Consider the following 15,704-nt stretch of genomic DNA (forward strand, 5'->3'; position numbering starts at 1 on the left):
TCGATGTCGGGGAACCATGAATTGGGTTTTCGAGGGGTTATATTTTGAATGAACCCTGATGTGCCACTGATGTTGAAAAACTTGATTTTGGGTACCGCAGGTTTTTTCCAGCAGAAAATTGAAATAGAAACATTATTGGATGTTTATTCGCTGGGTTCGTTTTGGGTGCCTAGACATTTATCCCTTGTTTCATCACGATCAAGTAATCTATGCTCAAATTCTGACAAAAGCCTAAGCCTAACGATTTCTATCCAAAACTCATGGACTAACGAAGGGTTCTTACTTGTTAGCATTATCAGTTGGAGCAAGGAGGTCCACATGACCACAATATTGAACTTTTCCTGTCAAACCCGAAACCTTTGGTCCCCTTACCTGGCCTCTTCTCCACTCTCCCCGGATTGGGTTCTCATTGATCTTTCACCTTTATCGTGTACTCGCCACTCGGTGCCTTGTCCATCACCCAAACTTTATGTTCTCTTCATGAAAAACAATTGGCTCTTCAAAGCAAAGCAAACAAACCAACAGCCAGAACAAATTTCAGTGCAAGGATCTGATGGGCCTAAGAATCGGATTCTTTGAAAATTAGAACACAATAATATTATATAAAACGAAAGAAAGAAAGAGTGAACTTACGTAATTCAAATATATGGTTGAGAGAATGGAGTGAGTTGAGTATTAAGATCTTCAAGGCAACCGGTCAATCAACTTCCAATGATGCTTGGGGGCATTGGAGAAATCAAAATTACTGTAAAAAAAAAAAAAACACAGAAGCAATTCAGTTGTAGAAGACTTTGAAGTTGTAAACCTGCATGTGAGTTTGCCAATAACAACCAATTTTTTCTTTGGACTGACTTACGTATTTGGTGAAAAGCAACAAAATAGAAGTTGGCTACGTTTATAGGATAGTAAGGGAAATGTAGCGGCTTATAATAACATGGAACAGAACAGAAGCTGTCAGATGAAGCAGAACTGATATTTGGAGGGCCCGAAATGATAATGAATTGAATTTCTGTTTGCAGATCAGATGGGGGGCAGAGTAATAGTATTAAATGTGAGAAATATTAGAGATTGAAACATGGATGACAATGGTCCAGCTTCTGCAACTTAAAAAACATGACAACTTGTGCTGTTTTTGACTGTTTTTTCCACCATTCAAATTGGAGAAATGTTGTTTTACATATTAACCGTTTTGTCTCTTTTGATAACTCGACTTTCTTTTTCAACGGGAAAAAAGAGGAACTAGAGGAAGGTGGGGTAAGATACGAAATGATTAAAAAAAGAGAGTAAAGATTCATCTGCTTGGCAAAGGTGATATTGAGCTTCATCATGGCCACATAGCCCTGGATCAATAATGAATTGCCTGCCCTGGTCCCAACAATACCCACCATGTTTATAACCATAAGCCAACCACCCTGCTCTGCAAGGAAAACAGGGGAAAACAGCAACACTCCCCGTCCCTCCCCCCCCCCCCCCCTTTCTTTTCCTCCCAAAAGATTAGAATTTTTGTTCTTAAAATAAATCAGTAAACAAAAGTTTTGGAAGAGAGAAAAAGGCAGAATAGTGTATTTTATTGATCTGCTGAAATTGCAACCTTTTTTTCATACAAGAACCCGAGCAATTCCTGTACGGACACTTTGATTGACAATAGAAGATGACAAAACCACAAAAAGACCTCCCACGTATTTACACATTCCTAAAAAAACCCAAAATTAATAAAACAATAATTATAAGAGCTCACAGCCAAAAATGCCCAGCTCCTATAATTTTCAGCTGACCTCAAAAATTCAAGTGGGAAAAAAAATGTATTAATCTATTTGATATGATAGGAGCGAGAGCATACTGAATCAAGTGCTTCGGTAAATAAGGCAGAAAAGCTGGTCAATGCTTGAAAAACCCCTGGCAAGCCTGTCTGAAGATTATTCAGAGTCATTGCTCTTGTCACCTCTACTGCTTTGGCATGCCTCAGTATTTCATCTTCCACCCGCCTTTGGCATGCTGCAAGCTCAGATTTTTTCTCAGCAAGGGGATCCCGAGCATCCAAAACCTGCCCATGATCAGGCCCAGAATCAGGAAGTCCAAGACCAACCATAGAGTATGAGTGGTAGAACTTCCTTTCTATGTTCCGGAGAGATGTCGCCTTTTTCTCAAGCTCCTTTGATGCAGTATCAGTTAGCTTCTTCATCTTAAGCTCTTCAGTTTGTTTAACAGATATCACATGCACAACATGGATAAAACTTTTGATAGCTTCAGAAGCTACTGTGTCGGGGACACGGCCAAGAGCAAGTTTCCACTCATCACAAAAAGCATATACATCAGCGCGCTCTGCATTGCCATCAACATTGTCATTGCTGACAGGAAGAAGGGTGAGCTTGAACCAGCCATGGAGGGAGTGGATAAAATCCCGTTGAAATTTTATCAAACGGCAGAAACTAGAGTGCCAGGCAGCAACAACCGACTCAAGATCACGTGTTGCTTGCCGGTGCAATTCAGAAGTTGAATCACCTTTCCCTGATCTGTTTATAAGGCCACGGACTTGCTGCACAATATTGTTCTGAACTTCATGGTATTGATGCATGGACCCCCACATATACTTGAAGCTGCATCCAAATACATACAATTCGTAAAAATAATGTTCAAATTGAAATTATTTTAGCACCAAAATTGTTCTACTGCACTGAATTTCTATAATGTTCAAAGTTGACACAAATTTACTGTACCTAATATAATCGAAATCTAAATGACCAAAAGAAAGAAAGTAGCTGAGAATAATGTTTTCTTCTAATTTAAAATATGCCTGTAAAGCAAACTATTAGTCTGTTCTTCAACTTTCATGTATGGCACATCATTGTTTCCTTCTAATAGTGTTTGAGATGCAAGTTTTCAAAAATCACTCGCGAAATTGTTAGTTTAATCTCCAACACAAGGTCTGCAGGAATGTTCCCCATAAATTAGCTGATCCACTATAACTACGAACAGATCAAGCAGCCCACAAATGACCCATCTGTTTGGCAGTTTTGTTTTAGCAACAAACCCCACTAATCTCTGGAAGACAGCATTCTTAATCTAACAACAGGAGTTACAATACAGAATTTGCAAACTGTTTGAGGTGTTACAGTAAATCATCATACTTCTACTCATTCTTAATCATGCTGCTGAAGGACAATGATGATAACGACAACAATGATAATAATAAGGGGCTTAGACCAGCTTACCATCTTAAACAACCTGTTAAAATAGACTATGGTGGGGCATATGATAGTGAACTCCAATGCACCTAACCCCCATCCCCACTTGTCTGTGGCATACAAAGAGTCTATAGATCAAAGAAACACTATCAAGTAGTATTTGGGCCACTGTCTGAGTCTTAAAGATAGAAATTAAAAAGTCCACGAGTACAAGGCACATGTGCTAACAGAGAGGATGGTCAAGTGAAATGACAGAGCAATGAGTAATAATGGTTCACCTACCATGCAACGTGCCAAAATCTACCCTTCAATGTTTCACACGAGAAAACAAATTCAAGATTCAACTCCCCTCCTGAATAAGAACTTAAGCCACCAGGGACAACTTCTCTTAAGTAAGAATGAATTTCAAAGAATGAAAATAATGGAAAAAGGGGGAAAGTAAGATTTTTGCTGACTTCTCTCACAAATAATCTATAAATAGGACGAGTTAAAATTATGAACTTTTCTTTTCTAGGGGAGCATAAGGATTGGAACTCTAATAATAATTTACCGGACTGGTAACATTGGTATTTAGATCAGTATTTCGTGATCCATATAAAGTTTCCAAGAGTGTATATAGAATATTTAATGGTTTATGGTTGCATGTGGTTGCATTGCATCATTAACATTTCAAAAGAATGTCTTACCATTTCAAGACAAAATAGAGAGAAACAAAAGAAGAGAAAAAATACTTACCCATGACAAATTTCAACAAGCTGAGGAACAAGATCACTGTCTCTAAGACCAATAATGGCAGTAGAGGTGGTAGAGACAGCCTGAGATGTGACAACAATTAGTGACTGCAACCTTGTTATTGATGCCTTGGTCTTGTCTATCTTGGTTTCATCCTCCCCCTTGTATTCTTGACTTTGCAGTGCTGACAACTTTTTCTCAAGCTCAATCTTTACTCCTTCTCTAGCCTGAAATTGTTGAAAAATTATTGCCTGTATTAGCGCTCATCTGAAACAACATGGCTCCCACATACATCACTGCAATGGCATAAATTCATCTTGGAGGACACCAACAACCAGGTAAATTATCAAATTATCTTTGCACCACATGTTTCTTTTCTTACACAGATATAATATGGAACCAGAATCCCAATGTCCAACCAATTCAAGAAACTTACAAAAGTTTCGATAAGATGACACCATAGGATGGGAAAAAGAACTTTTATTACCTCATACACGTTAACTAGCAACTTTTCCCCTTAGCATTCAATACAAAAAAACAGCAAAAACGAAATGTCCCGATGAATAACTTATTATTGAAGCATATAGGCAAATTAACTGAAAGCACCTTCATTCTCTACCAACCAGCACTAATTTAAGTAAATGGAAGGTAAGAACCTAAAAGTTCATTTACTGATTCAAAAGAAAAATTCCCAGACAAGAAATGTCCCACTACATTAACACTTATGAAATAGAGGAAAGGAATCTAGAAGAAAAAGTTAGTTGATTAGTAGCTAAACTGCATCCAGCTAAAACAATATTAAGCCCAAAACGCAATAAGATAAGTCGGTTGGACGTGGAAATCATCATGTTCCTAAGCTACCCTTGGGCCTAAACTGTCTTAACAGCAATGTTAAGGGTGTTTTAGTCATTATGACTATTACAATACTACTAATAATACAGAAAGCAAACAAAACAAAGGGATAATTACGCTGGAAAAAGAGTAACAATATAACCCACCCTACGAGGATTTAGGACCACAACAACTGTCCGATTTGACAACAATACCCCAGAAAGATTCGACCCCATTAACAGTTTCCAAAGGGCGTTTTTGTCCACATGGGAGAGGAAAATCAACAGTCAAAAACTGCGGTGGACTTACGCTACAGGGCGTATCCCTTGTCTCAAATACAGAAATTAGTAAAAAGCTAATTTTTTTTTAAATAAATACGAAATAAATAATTTTTACCTTGACTTCCTTGTAGAGCTTCTTCTCCCAAGCCAAGAGCCGGTCTAAAGTAGAACAAAGGCTCTTCGAACCGCCCGGTTCATTGAGTGCAGTCGTGTCAAGCCGGTATTTCACCGCCAACGGCGGCTTTGAAGTCCAGCTCGAGCTCAAGTTACTGAACATGCTACTCGAATGATACACCGTCTCTGTAAATGTAAAACCAAAAATTTAATGAAAAATCACAAAAGAAAATAAGATTAATCAGTTCGAACTAAGATTAGCTTAAAAGTTCTTCACATTTGAAGCTTACTTTTCAACTGCCTGAAGCTTTTATCAAGCTGAGCTCTACCGATCTCTAGCATCTCCGAAACCTGATCTCCGGCGGCGGCGGCTTTATCAAAATTCTCTTTGATCGCATCGACAATCTCTTTCAAATCCCTATGCCTAACCACCATCTTCATATCCATCATAGCACCCGTTCTATAACCGTCCGCCGACGATCCCGCATTCTCTGACTTATTATCCATTTTATTCTTCGCGGCAGTCCCATACATCTTCTGCTGTGGCTGCGGCTGTACCAGCGGAGGAGTCTGATTATGAAGATGATGCAACTTATCCAACTCCCCTCTCATCGAGGACCCGAAATTGGAGCGAGCACCAATTTCGGATCTGGATGCCCCGTCATCCTCCTCTTCATCCGATGAACTCATAGTGTAATGATCGTGGTCGTGGTCTCCCCATTCACTGCATTGCACTTCTTCTCTTTCGGTTTCCTCATCAAAATTACTCTTGGCGTTATCAGAATTGATATTGTAACGGTGATTTGGTTTCTGTGGACGGAAGAAATCGTATTCTGATTTTTCCGTTTCGGTGTCTTCCGTATCTTCAGGGTTGTTAGAATCTAAATGATGAAGCCGTTGCGGTGGTTGTTGCTTTCGTTGCTGTAATTTTTGGTCGAAGAATTCGGAGTCTGGTGGGGAGGGAGGGTAAAAATTTTCCCAGTTCCAAACGGAAGACGCTTGAGAAGGCGTGGTTGAGTAAGTGGAATTAGCTTGATAAGCCGTTGGGAAGAAGTTGGAAAAATCAGATTTCGAGCTTTGAGGAGAAGGAGGGCTCGATTCGGATAAGATATGAGGGAGTTTCGGGGGTAACTTACGTGGCCGACGACGATTGGATGCGGGTGATGGGATGCTTGAAGCGGAGAGTATGTGAGGGAGTTTGGAGCTAGCGATTGTTGGAGAAGGGGAAGGCGAAGGAGAGAAAGGAGGAGGAGGGGGAGGGGGAGGGGGAGCGTGGACAGATGGGGAGGGAGATGGAGGGACACGTGGAGGGATCGGATTGGTAGGTGGAGGAGAAGGGTTGGCAGGATGGAGAAGAACGGCGGGGGTTTTGTCAGAGACGGAAAGGGGTTCACCAGCAGCAAAGGAGGAGAGAGCAGAGCCGGTAGAAAGGAGAGAGCGGCAGTAGTCGGCGTGAGCGGCGGCTAGGTGGTGTCGAGCGTGAACGGCTTCCTTCATTAGGCGGCGCCTATCCTTGCACCTCCTCACAGTGTCTTCATTGTCAAGCTTTGACGCCGTGCAACCCATTCTAAAACACTAATTAATCAAACAGAAAAAAAAAAAAGAGTAAATCAATGCTGAGCAAAGAAGAAAAAAGTATGGAGTAAAAATGAATAGAAAAACAAAAGAAACTCTAAGCGGAGGCGCGTACTGTAATGGCGGTGATGGAGTCAAGCTCAGTAAATTGCAAGTGCTATTTCTGAGATAGACAGTAACAGAAGAAATAAACAGTAAGGTTATAGCTAATGAAGTATTTGAAGCGTTCCCATTTTGTGTTGTGGGCTCTTCACACGGTCACACTCTTCCCTCTTACTTTCCTTTGTTTATTTTTTCATGAATTCTTTTTTAAAATAGTACTATCATCTACACTTTTTTTTTCCTCACTGTCTAAAACTTACTGATGGCTGTTTAGGAAGGAGGGTTGGGGGATTTGGTATTTAATATTGTTTAAATTTGTTGGTTGGTTAATTAAATATTTATTAATGAATTGGTGTTGCAGAAGGCTGTTTTTGTTTTGACATTTGCTTTACAGTAAGTAAGGCATAAAAAGGTAGACATTGATCTTCCGTAAAAAAAAAAAAAAGAGAAATTGTTTTTGGACTGTGGGTCCTGTTCTTGATTATTGAGTTTTAGTGTGATAAGCAAGCATAATGCGGCATTTGTTGGCCTTTATGTGTAGGCATAGGATATTGCTGGATTTATTTAAAGGGGGACTCTGTTATTGTGTGCACCTTCTTGTCTTTGTTTGTTTATGCAGAGATCTACTATTATCTCCTATTTTATTATATTTGAAAAAGCACCTTGTTTTTTTAGAAAGTAGATTTATAAATGCATATGCCGAAGAAAGAAAGATGTTTGTTTATGTATTCTTTTCCTCTTTTTGACATCACAAAGGACAATTTGTTAAAAGAACGAAATGTTTGGAGTGATGTAAATCCAGTATTTTAGATATTTAGACTCATGTTCTTCCCTTCGAAAATTTTCAACCAGTATCTGGCATGAATCTCTGCATCTTAATGAACTAAATGAGATTAAATGCAATGCGCTAGTCTTTTTGAAAATACAAGAAGAGATCTATCGATGGGAACCCAAATTCAAATGGGGAGCCAAAAGTTCTTAAAGAAGTAGCAACATGCCACAAAGTAGTGAAGGGATAGAAAGGCGGAATAACATAGATACTCTAAAATGAGTGGATCCTTTTGAAGAAAAGTAATGGGAGGTTTATTTTTCCCTCGTTATCCTTTTTATTACAGTCTTACTGGACCCAACTCCTCTCTTTTTCTCTTCTTTTCTTATTGTTGATCTTTCTACTTTACCTTTTCGAACAAACTTTTGCCTTATCGTTATACTTTACCGGAAGATTTAACGGTGTTAAAAAACCTTTCTAGCTTGAAGGCTTAACCCTTTCTACTCCCACCCCACCAGCACAAGCCTGAAGATGCCACTCGGATATGCCCAAATCTGAGGAGTCTGATTCTCCACGAGATTGTGGGTACCAACAATAGATGCTTAGACCTTCGTGGCTTCACCTTTTTGGGAAGAAAAAATTTAGGATGAGAAGAGATTTCTCGATCCAAAATCACGATAGATAATCACAATAAATAGTAAGTTTCTTAAAAAATTTACGTTGAATTTATAAACTACTCATCAAAGAAATTATTAACAATAAAAATCAAGCTTAAATCTTAGAAAATATTCAAGTTTTACCAACATATGTGATAATCGAAACTACAAAATTTTTAGGGTTCGTAATCTCATTCAAATCGACAAGCAGGATGATAATCTTTTCCTCGATAGTTTTTACAATAAAATATTTAAGAAGTTAAAAATTGACATAAAGTGTGAAAATGATATTGCAGCCATAACAGGAAACCATAACTACCCAAACTTTAACCTCTTGGAAACTAATCCAAACAACATCGAGCGCCACCCTAAACTCTTTTGATGAAGAAATGATACCCCCTACACTATAAAGAGCAGTATGAAAAATAAAAAAAAGTAATGCAGTTAAATAACAAACTTCAAGTGTCTTAAAAGATTTTTCAAAATTTAGAAGCAGTTTATGAGTACAGCAGAGACAAAGCCTCCTGCTCTAAACTGTAAACAAAGGATCACTAAAGCTGCAAACAAATATATTAATATAGTACTACAATTTTCCCCCAGCTTTGGGTGCTGCAAGCGTCCAAGAACTCAAGCAGGTTCTAAAGAGTCGAAGGAAACAAGCAATAGTAGGCGGCAATCCAAAGCAAATGATGAAGTGTTCTCTTCCCCAAAAGGTAAAAAAATGTGGACCAAAAAGGGGTTACATTTTTCTAGATTGGATTATCTAATCTTCTTTTTTTTTTCGTTTTTGATTTTCTTACTTTCACATTCTCTTTTGATTTCGTGGCCACGCCTGATTTACATCAACAAAAATCTTCCAATTGCTCGACCCATAATCAATCATTTTTGCATACACTATATGCTTTATCAGACAAAGAACTAATAGATACGTGATTAATCTTTAATCAGGAGATTTTGAGACTCTAATTAGAACTCGGGTCACCCAGTTTCCTAACCACCGCACCAATGTGACTTGAGCCTATCAAACAAAATAGAAACGGAATCACGTCATTTCAACTGGACGAATACCCCAGCCAAAGGAGGCGTGAACTTCTAAACTCAAACTAGGCCCCAACCCTAACAAATCAGCTTTCATTTCTTAGAATAGTCAATGATGCTTGTAATGTCACATTAATTTTTCAAAAACTAACATTCCTAAATGGCGTTTTGGTCATGAGCATTCCAGAAAACAGGAAATAGAGAAAAAAAAAAAAAAAAGGCAAACAGGATGATATAAATATATAAACGATTAAAGAGAGTTGAGACGGATATTAAGAGAACAAATTGAGAAGCAAAAGCAACCAACCAAGGAATATGTATCTCCACATGATTCTGACCCCACGAACCAAGGGGGTTGAGAGACACTTGGTGCTGTTTGGGTCCCACCACGTTTTCATTGCCAAACAGCTACCAGAAGAAAGAAAGGATCTCTTTTTGTCGAGTCAAACAAAACAAAAAACGTGGAGACGCACCCATACGGCTAGGCTACGGCAAGTCATAAAACTTTTTTAAGACTTATAAAAGCTAACTAGTTGGAGAGGCCTTTTTACCTAACAGAACCCTTGCTTGCACAACAGGCACGTGGCAGTCATACATGCTTCTCTGCTTCTACATTGTTTATCCAAAGTTGGCGAGAGTACTACAATGAGGAGCAGCCTCATTTTCTCATGGAGATGCAGCTGAAGAGGTGTTGGACGCATGTGTCCGGTCATCAGGAAACCCAAATTTCCCATACAACCCCTGAACCATGGAAAGGGTAAGTGTCAACGGAAACCGCACTATCTATCCTCAATTTGATCACAATATCTGTGTCGTTATCATAAAAGAATGATAGAAAAATTGAACAAAAAAGATGCAGTTCAATGATTGCAGTCATTTGATCTTAATCAAACTTTTTGATGATTAAAATATTTGTGACAAGCCACGCCAAGGACTGAGGAGGTTATTTTTTGAGCTGCTAAAACCGTTGGCTTCAGTGAATGTAATGATGAGATTAATACTTATTAATGCTATAAAATGTTCTAGTGATCTAGTGACACTAAATAAGGGGTATTTCTGGTCCGCTACACAAGGAAATAAACCTAAAAATTTAGTTCAGTACAAATAAACCTACAAATATATTTCTGGTCCTTCATGCAACAATCAAGGAAATTCAAATGATGAAGGAATATGAGGACAAACCAAAGAAAAATATGGACATATCATGACATCATTGATTGCATAAGCAACACAATAGTGCTCCTGAAAATCAACAGTTTGATTATCAGTGTGACGACAATAATAAACTCTGCAGAATTTTTTAATCAACAGATGAGAGGCATAGATTATGTGACCATCGCTTAATCTGCCAGCCAGGGCTGCAAGAACTAAGACATTTAGTTGTCACTTGTCAAAACAGCATCCACAGATAAAGTTCATCTTATTTTCCAGATACTTCTAGGGTGCTAACTTTCTGTTTCAGCGAAAGATTCACTTACCTGCATCATATGTGACCATCAATTAATCTGCCAGCCAGGGCTGCAAGAACTAAGACATTTAGTTGTCACTTGTCAGAACAGCATCCACAGATAAAGTTCATCTTATTTTCCAGATACTTCTAGGGTGCTAACTTTCTGTTTCAGCGAAAGATTCACTTACCTGCATCATATGCCATTCTTCAAATTCATCAAACAATTCCAGCCGCTCAATTCTAATCACCATAACTTCACATATAAGGATCCTCACGAAGAATATTTCAGAAATGCAAAAATGGCAAGCTTCCTGATGTAAAGTAGATGAAAAAGAGCAAAAGATGTGAATCAAGAAATTGGAAGGAATTTCTCTTTATATCTTCTCAAAAACCTTAAAAGAAAGCCTGCTAAAAGAAGGGAAGCAGAGATTCTTCTTTTCAGTAAGCAGCATTTGTAGAGCAGCAATGGCATGCACACGAAGACAAAGAAGAATTTATTATCTGATTCAGATTTCAACTTTCTACTTCTAATCAAAACATCTTTCCCCTATAGATCCAATTTGAAGGTACACTTGGCTGCTGCTTTTATTTCATCATCAATTTCATGGCCTACAGCCAAAGCTTCCACAGTTCCTAAGCTAATTAACCAGGAATAAACGTGGCGACAAAATCCTTGGAGTTATGCACAGCAAACAGATCCATGGACAGAATTTATGTAATCAGTAAGTAATAAATAACCATAAATGATGATCTAATTCTTATTTTCAAATCTATGATTCTACATATCAAACTTAGCTCAGGCAAGTTCAAGATAGATACAAAATAACTCCATCAAGCACAGGCAAGAAGCCATCTGTGCTATGAAATTGGTTATGTCTGTGATGACCTAGATGAAAAAAAATAATTTATAACATTAAAGCAGCATATACCTGCATCTTTCGTGGGCATCAACAAATTTACTATAAACTCTCAGCATGTCCCAGGCAACAATTTTCTGAAAACTCACACAAAATATAGTCACTAAAACATAAAAGATTAATGAAATAATAAAATTCAAAATAATACAAGGAAGACAGGATGGATATTACATGATGCCCTCATTTCTACAAATTAAAGTTCATTCTGGCAGTTATGAGGAAGACAGGAGGCAAGGAGAAGGACAAACAGTCTCTAAATTTTTAGCTATATCTAGCCAGATTCCAGGACATGGGCTTTATATCAGTCATTACTATGTTTTTTTATTTTTGGTACAGAGGCATTACTACTTTTACCATCAAAGAAACAGTGCTCTACGGGCACTGAACAAATGTATTCCATAAAAAAAATAAATAAATAATTCGCAGATGAATACGATATTTCTCATCCTAAAACCCCTATAAAATGTTTCCAATTAAATTAAGGAAACACAAAATAAAAGAATAGGGTTTAATGTCAAGTGAAATTAAAGAAACCACAAGATATACTTGTATACCTGCCATCCTTGATCAAGAAATAGTTTTTCCTTTGCAAGCAAAGTTGGCGTAGCATAAATACCTAAAAGTAGACAGCCTTGACTCTGAAACAAAATGTGGACAAAGAGTTATTGATTTTCACTAATAACTAGTGTAAGTTTCTATGAGTCAACATCATGGCATCCAAGCTCCTGATTTGTGGAATAAACAGCGCTTAAGCAATGAAAAAAAATCAAATTTCATGCATTTCCACGAAAGAGAAAGGAGGTGTTCTATAAAGGGAATCTTCCTAACTAGCTAATCATCTTTCCACTAACATCAACAAAATGCAAAACAAGATGAAAAGTCTCTGGGTTCAAAAAGAAATTTGCACAAACAGGTGCTCATAAATAAATGAAAATAAGAAAGTAAGACATTTTCACCTCCAAATTTCTTATCATTTGCTGCCCAAAAGCATCATCTAGATGAATCTGTTGGCAGGGACCAGAAACTCTGAATTCATCATTTCTTTTCAACCATGACAGACGCAAAAGGGAAGGCATTCAAGGAAGGAACACTACCAGGAACCACAACCAACAAAAAAGAGGAATTAAAGATGTTGGGGTTTCAGAAAAGTACAGAACCTGCTCATACAAGAAAAATATTGCTGTTGAAAATGTTTTCGATGCCCAACCAACAATAGCACGGCTTGAATCTGGATCCTGGTATATTAAAACGCATTCTGCAATTATAAATGTTGGCAGACTGATACTAATATCAGATGACCCTTAAGGTCCCTAACCATGGAAAAAATAAACAGATCCGAGAAAGACAGAAAAGAAAGAAAATTTGTAAAAAAAACTAAAATAACATGCAAATTTAACACCCAAACAAGGGAAAGAACACAAATTTCTGGAAATAATTACAATCATGAAACATGCAAAATGAAACGGATAGAAAGATATCAATTAATTGCAGTTTCAAAACGGATGAGCAAAATGCTAACAAATACAAAGGAATAGGAATTGATTCATGAACATACCCTGGATCCATATTTGCCAGAGATATGATATCATCCAACTTTTTTATGTTGCACAAATCAACTGGAAGTGGCTTGTAGTGATCACTGAGCACTTCTCCATTCTCTGCAAAGGCATGAACTCTCTATCATTCCACAAAAGAAGCTAGCATTATAATTTCTTCAATCAAAAGTTTGTTGATAGATGATGGACCATAATAAACAAAAATCAGCACCCAAAGCCTCAAAACTTCTAATAAATGCACTAGACATATGATTCTTAAACAAGAAAACTTTTAGACATATTTGACAAAAGAAAACAAACTCACACTAAATATGAGTTATTCACAGAATAGTGGTTGAAAGTGACACTTTTCAGCATCATGTTTTGCACAGTATTTTGAATGCTTTAAAGTTTATGTACCATGAAGCACACTCATGCTAATGGTCCTATGTATCCACATACACCAGGAAAGAAAAATGACATTTTGAGAAATAAAAACAAAAGAAAGCCAACATGAAACTGATATTAGTAGTGATTTGATGCATCAATAATCCAGGGCAACTTACCTCGTGAGATTGATGCTGTTGCACCAATTTTGTTCCTCAACTGACTGCAGGATTCAATAAGGGAAGCCTTTTTACTAGTTACCTATAAGAAAGGAATCACTGTTTAAAGCAGGACATAGTACACATCAATTGCAATCATAAATTTAAAATTGGACCTCTTCATAACCAAGTTCCACATATAGATATGGTGCTTTTCCCTCATCCTGCCCAAGTAAAAGAAAATAAAGACCAATTAAACTTGTCAATATTCAGGCTTCTGTAAGGTAAATCAAAATTTCCAATAACTATAAAACATCTGCAGTAAAAGGGAACATGCATTTTCCCAGATGATTATCAAACATAAAAAAAAAAAAAAGGAATAATGAAATAATTAATATCAGCAAAATGCAACAGTTGAACAACTTAAGTTTGTCGTGTTTTTCACCTATCAAAGAATAAATATTAACATTCTTAGGTCAGTCGAGTGTTACGAGTTTATCCCAACTCACAAGAAAACTCAGGCACCTGCAACTGAAAAAATGTCGTATCAAATCCAGCACCAAGTGATAATATCTGCTTCTTTTCACTATTACATCCTTTGCAATCGAGAAACTGATATAGAAACCTCCTCAGAGCAGCCCAACGTGCAAAGTAACCTCAAATACACACCCAAAAACAAAAAATATTTATATCAATAAGATTAAACCCATTACATAATATCGCAAAAGGAAGAATCAAAATGCAATTTATTCAAATTAATCAAATCTTACCACGGTTAATTATAGGAGATCTCCTCACAGGCCTCCTAACAAACAAATGGATGTAGTCATCTTTCATGTATCCCTTTTTAACACATGACCCTTAAACACACGACAGTAACAACATTATTTTTTTTTCAAAATTAAGAAATATTCAGAATTACTTGGTCCGAACCAACGTTTTAAAAAAAATTCTAAATTATCCAAAACAGAGAAAGAAAAAAGCTCCCAAAATTAATTGTTCATTAGATTAATCTCCTTCGCGCCGAAATCTTGTATTGAAACTTGATAATAAACTGTTAAGAATATTCGAATACAATTCGAATTTTCGAACCCTAGATTTTATGTTTTCTTTAATTTTCCATATCGCAAACAGTGATAAATGAAAATTAACGTTTCCGAGACGGCCAAATACAATGGAGATAATGCGGCAAAAATAAGGAAGGGCACTCGCCATTTACCGGCTGAAGCGTCGTCGTTGGTGGCTTGAACCGCTGCCCTATTGCTGCGTGAATCAGCCGCCGACTTCGCCATGCTTCGATTAATCTTTTCCTAACGCAACGGAAAAGCAAGAACGATAGAGAAAGAGGGAGAGGGAGATTTTTTTTTTTACGAGAGAGAACTAAATTGTAAATAACTGATTTCACAACTGAATATATATATATATATATATACACACACACACACACAGTCGGAGGTTGGATTCGCCCAAATCTTTTGGCTTCGGATTTGACGCGGCAGTATATACCTTTGGGGAAAAAAAATTGTTTATCCCACTGCAAATGTTGACCGACTTAACGGATACTTTGTTGACCATAAACCGTTTCCAAACTTTGGCTGCATTTGTAGTTACCAATTTACTATCATCCAAAAGTTTATATTTCTCAGGGAGGATGAAAATTTTCCATTGGAATCTTTCAATTTTTTAAAATAATTTGTATTTTCCATTTAATTTTGAAGCCTATTTCAATTTTTTTACAATTTAAAATAGTACGTTAATTGCAAAGTTCTTTTATATTGATGAAAATTTTCACGTGCCATTTATTAAAAAATATTTTTCTGAATATATATCAGTTATATTGATGAACGTTTACCTCCCATTTACGATTATCATTGTAAGTTATTTTGTATTTGTAATTTAAAATATATATATTTGTTGAAAACATGCAACTAATGAATTTTTTAATGAATTTCTTAAAATGGTTTCGTCGTATCA

General features: G+C 37.0%; 2 protein-coding genes across 29 annotated transcripts; both read right to left on the reverse strand.

Annotated features, from left to right (window-relative positions):
• Positions 1-1,533: 1,533 nt before the first annotated feature.
• Positions 1,534-6,892, reverse strand: LOC111313735 (bZIP domain class transcription factor (DUF630 and DUF632)). The gene is made up of 5 exons (XM_022914441.2): positions 6,834-6,892; positions 5,434-6,718; positions 5,145-5,329; positions 3,921-4,144; positions 1,534-2,597 (listed from the first exon to the last, which is right to left on the reverse strand). The coding sequence occupies exons 2-5, from the start codon at positions 6,707-6,709 to the stop codon at positions 1,811-1,813; spliced, it is 2,472 nt and encodes an 823-aa protein (XP_022770176.2). The 5' UTR covers positions 6,710-6,718; positions 6,834-6,892; the 3' UTR covers positions 1,534-1,810.
• A 936-nt stretch (positions 6,893-7,828) lies between these two features.
• LOC111313737 (leucine carboxyl methyltransferase 1 homolog) lies at positions 7,829-15,380 on the reverse strand. 28 transcript variants are annotated; one of them, XR_016332551.1, is made up of 14 exons: positions 14,950-15,380; positions 14,501-14,590; positions 14,256-14,386; positions 13,907-13,954; positions 13,752-13,833; positions 13,206-13,308; positions 12,808-12,928; positions 12,607-12,654; positions 12,205-12,288; positions 11,663-11,727; positions 10,922-10,973; positions 10,762-10,801; positions 10,466-10,525; positions 9,949-10,024 (listed from the first exon to the last, which is right to left on the reverse strand). XR_016332551.1 is itself a non-coding variant. In XM_022914447.2 (13 exons), exons 1-13 carry the CDS (start codon positions 15,020-15,022, stop codon positions 9,950-9,952), a joined length of 1,032 nt encoding a protein of 343 aa, XP_022770182.1. In that variant the 5' UTR covers positions 15,023-15,366; the 3' UTR covers positions 9,495-9,949. The 28 variants fall into 28 exon arrangements, 15 of the variants coding, with proteins under 15 accessions (XP_089608643.1, XP_089608642.1, XP_089608641.1 ...); XR_016332550.1 differs by having other exon boundaries at positions 10,762-10,810; XM_022914447.2 differs by lacking the exon at positions 10,762-10,801 and having other exon boundaries at positions 9,495-10,024; positions 14,950-15,366.
• Between the last annotated feature and the right edge of the window lie 324 nt (positions 15,381-15,704).

Source organism: Durio zibethinus, chromosome 23 (assembly GCF_047325235.1).
Source record: "Durio zibethinus cultivar Kanyao isolate XHJ-2024 chromosome 23, ASM4732523v1, whole genome shotgun sequence".
NCBI lineage: Eukaryota > Viridiplantae > Streptophyta > Magnoliopsida > Malvales > Malvaceae > Durio > Durio zibethinus.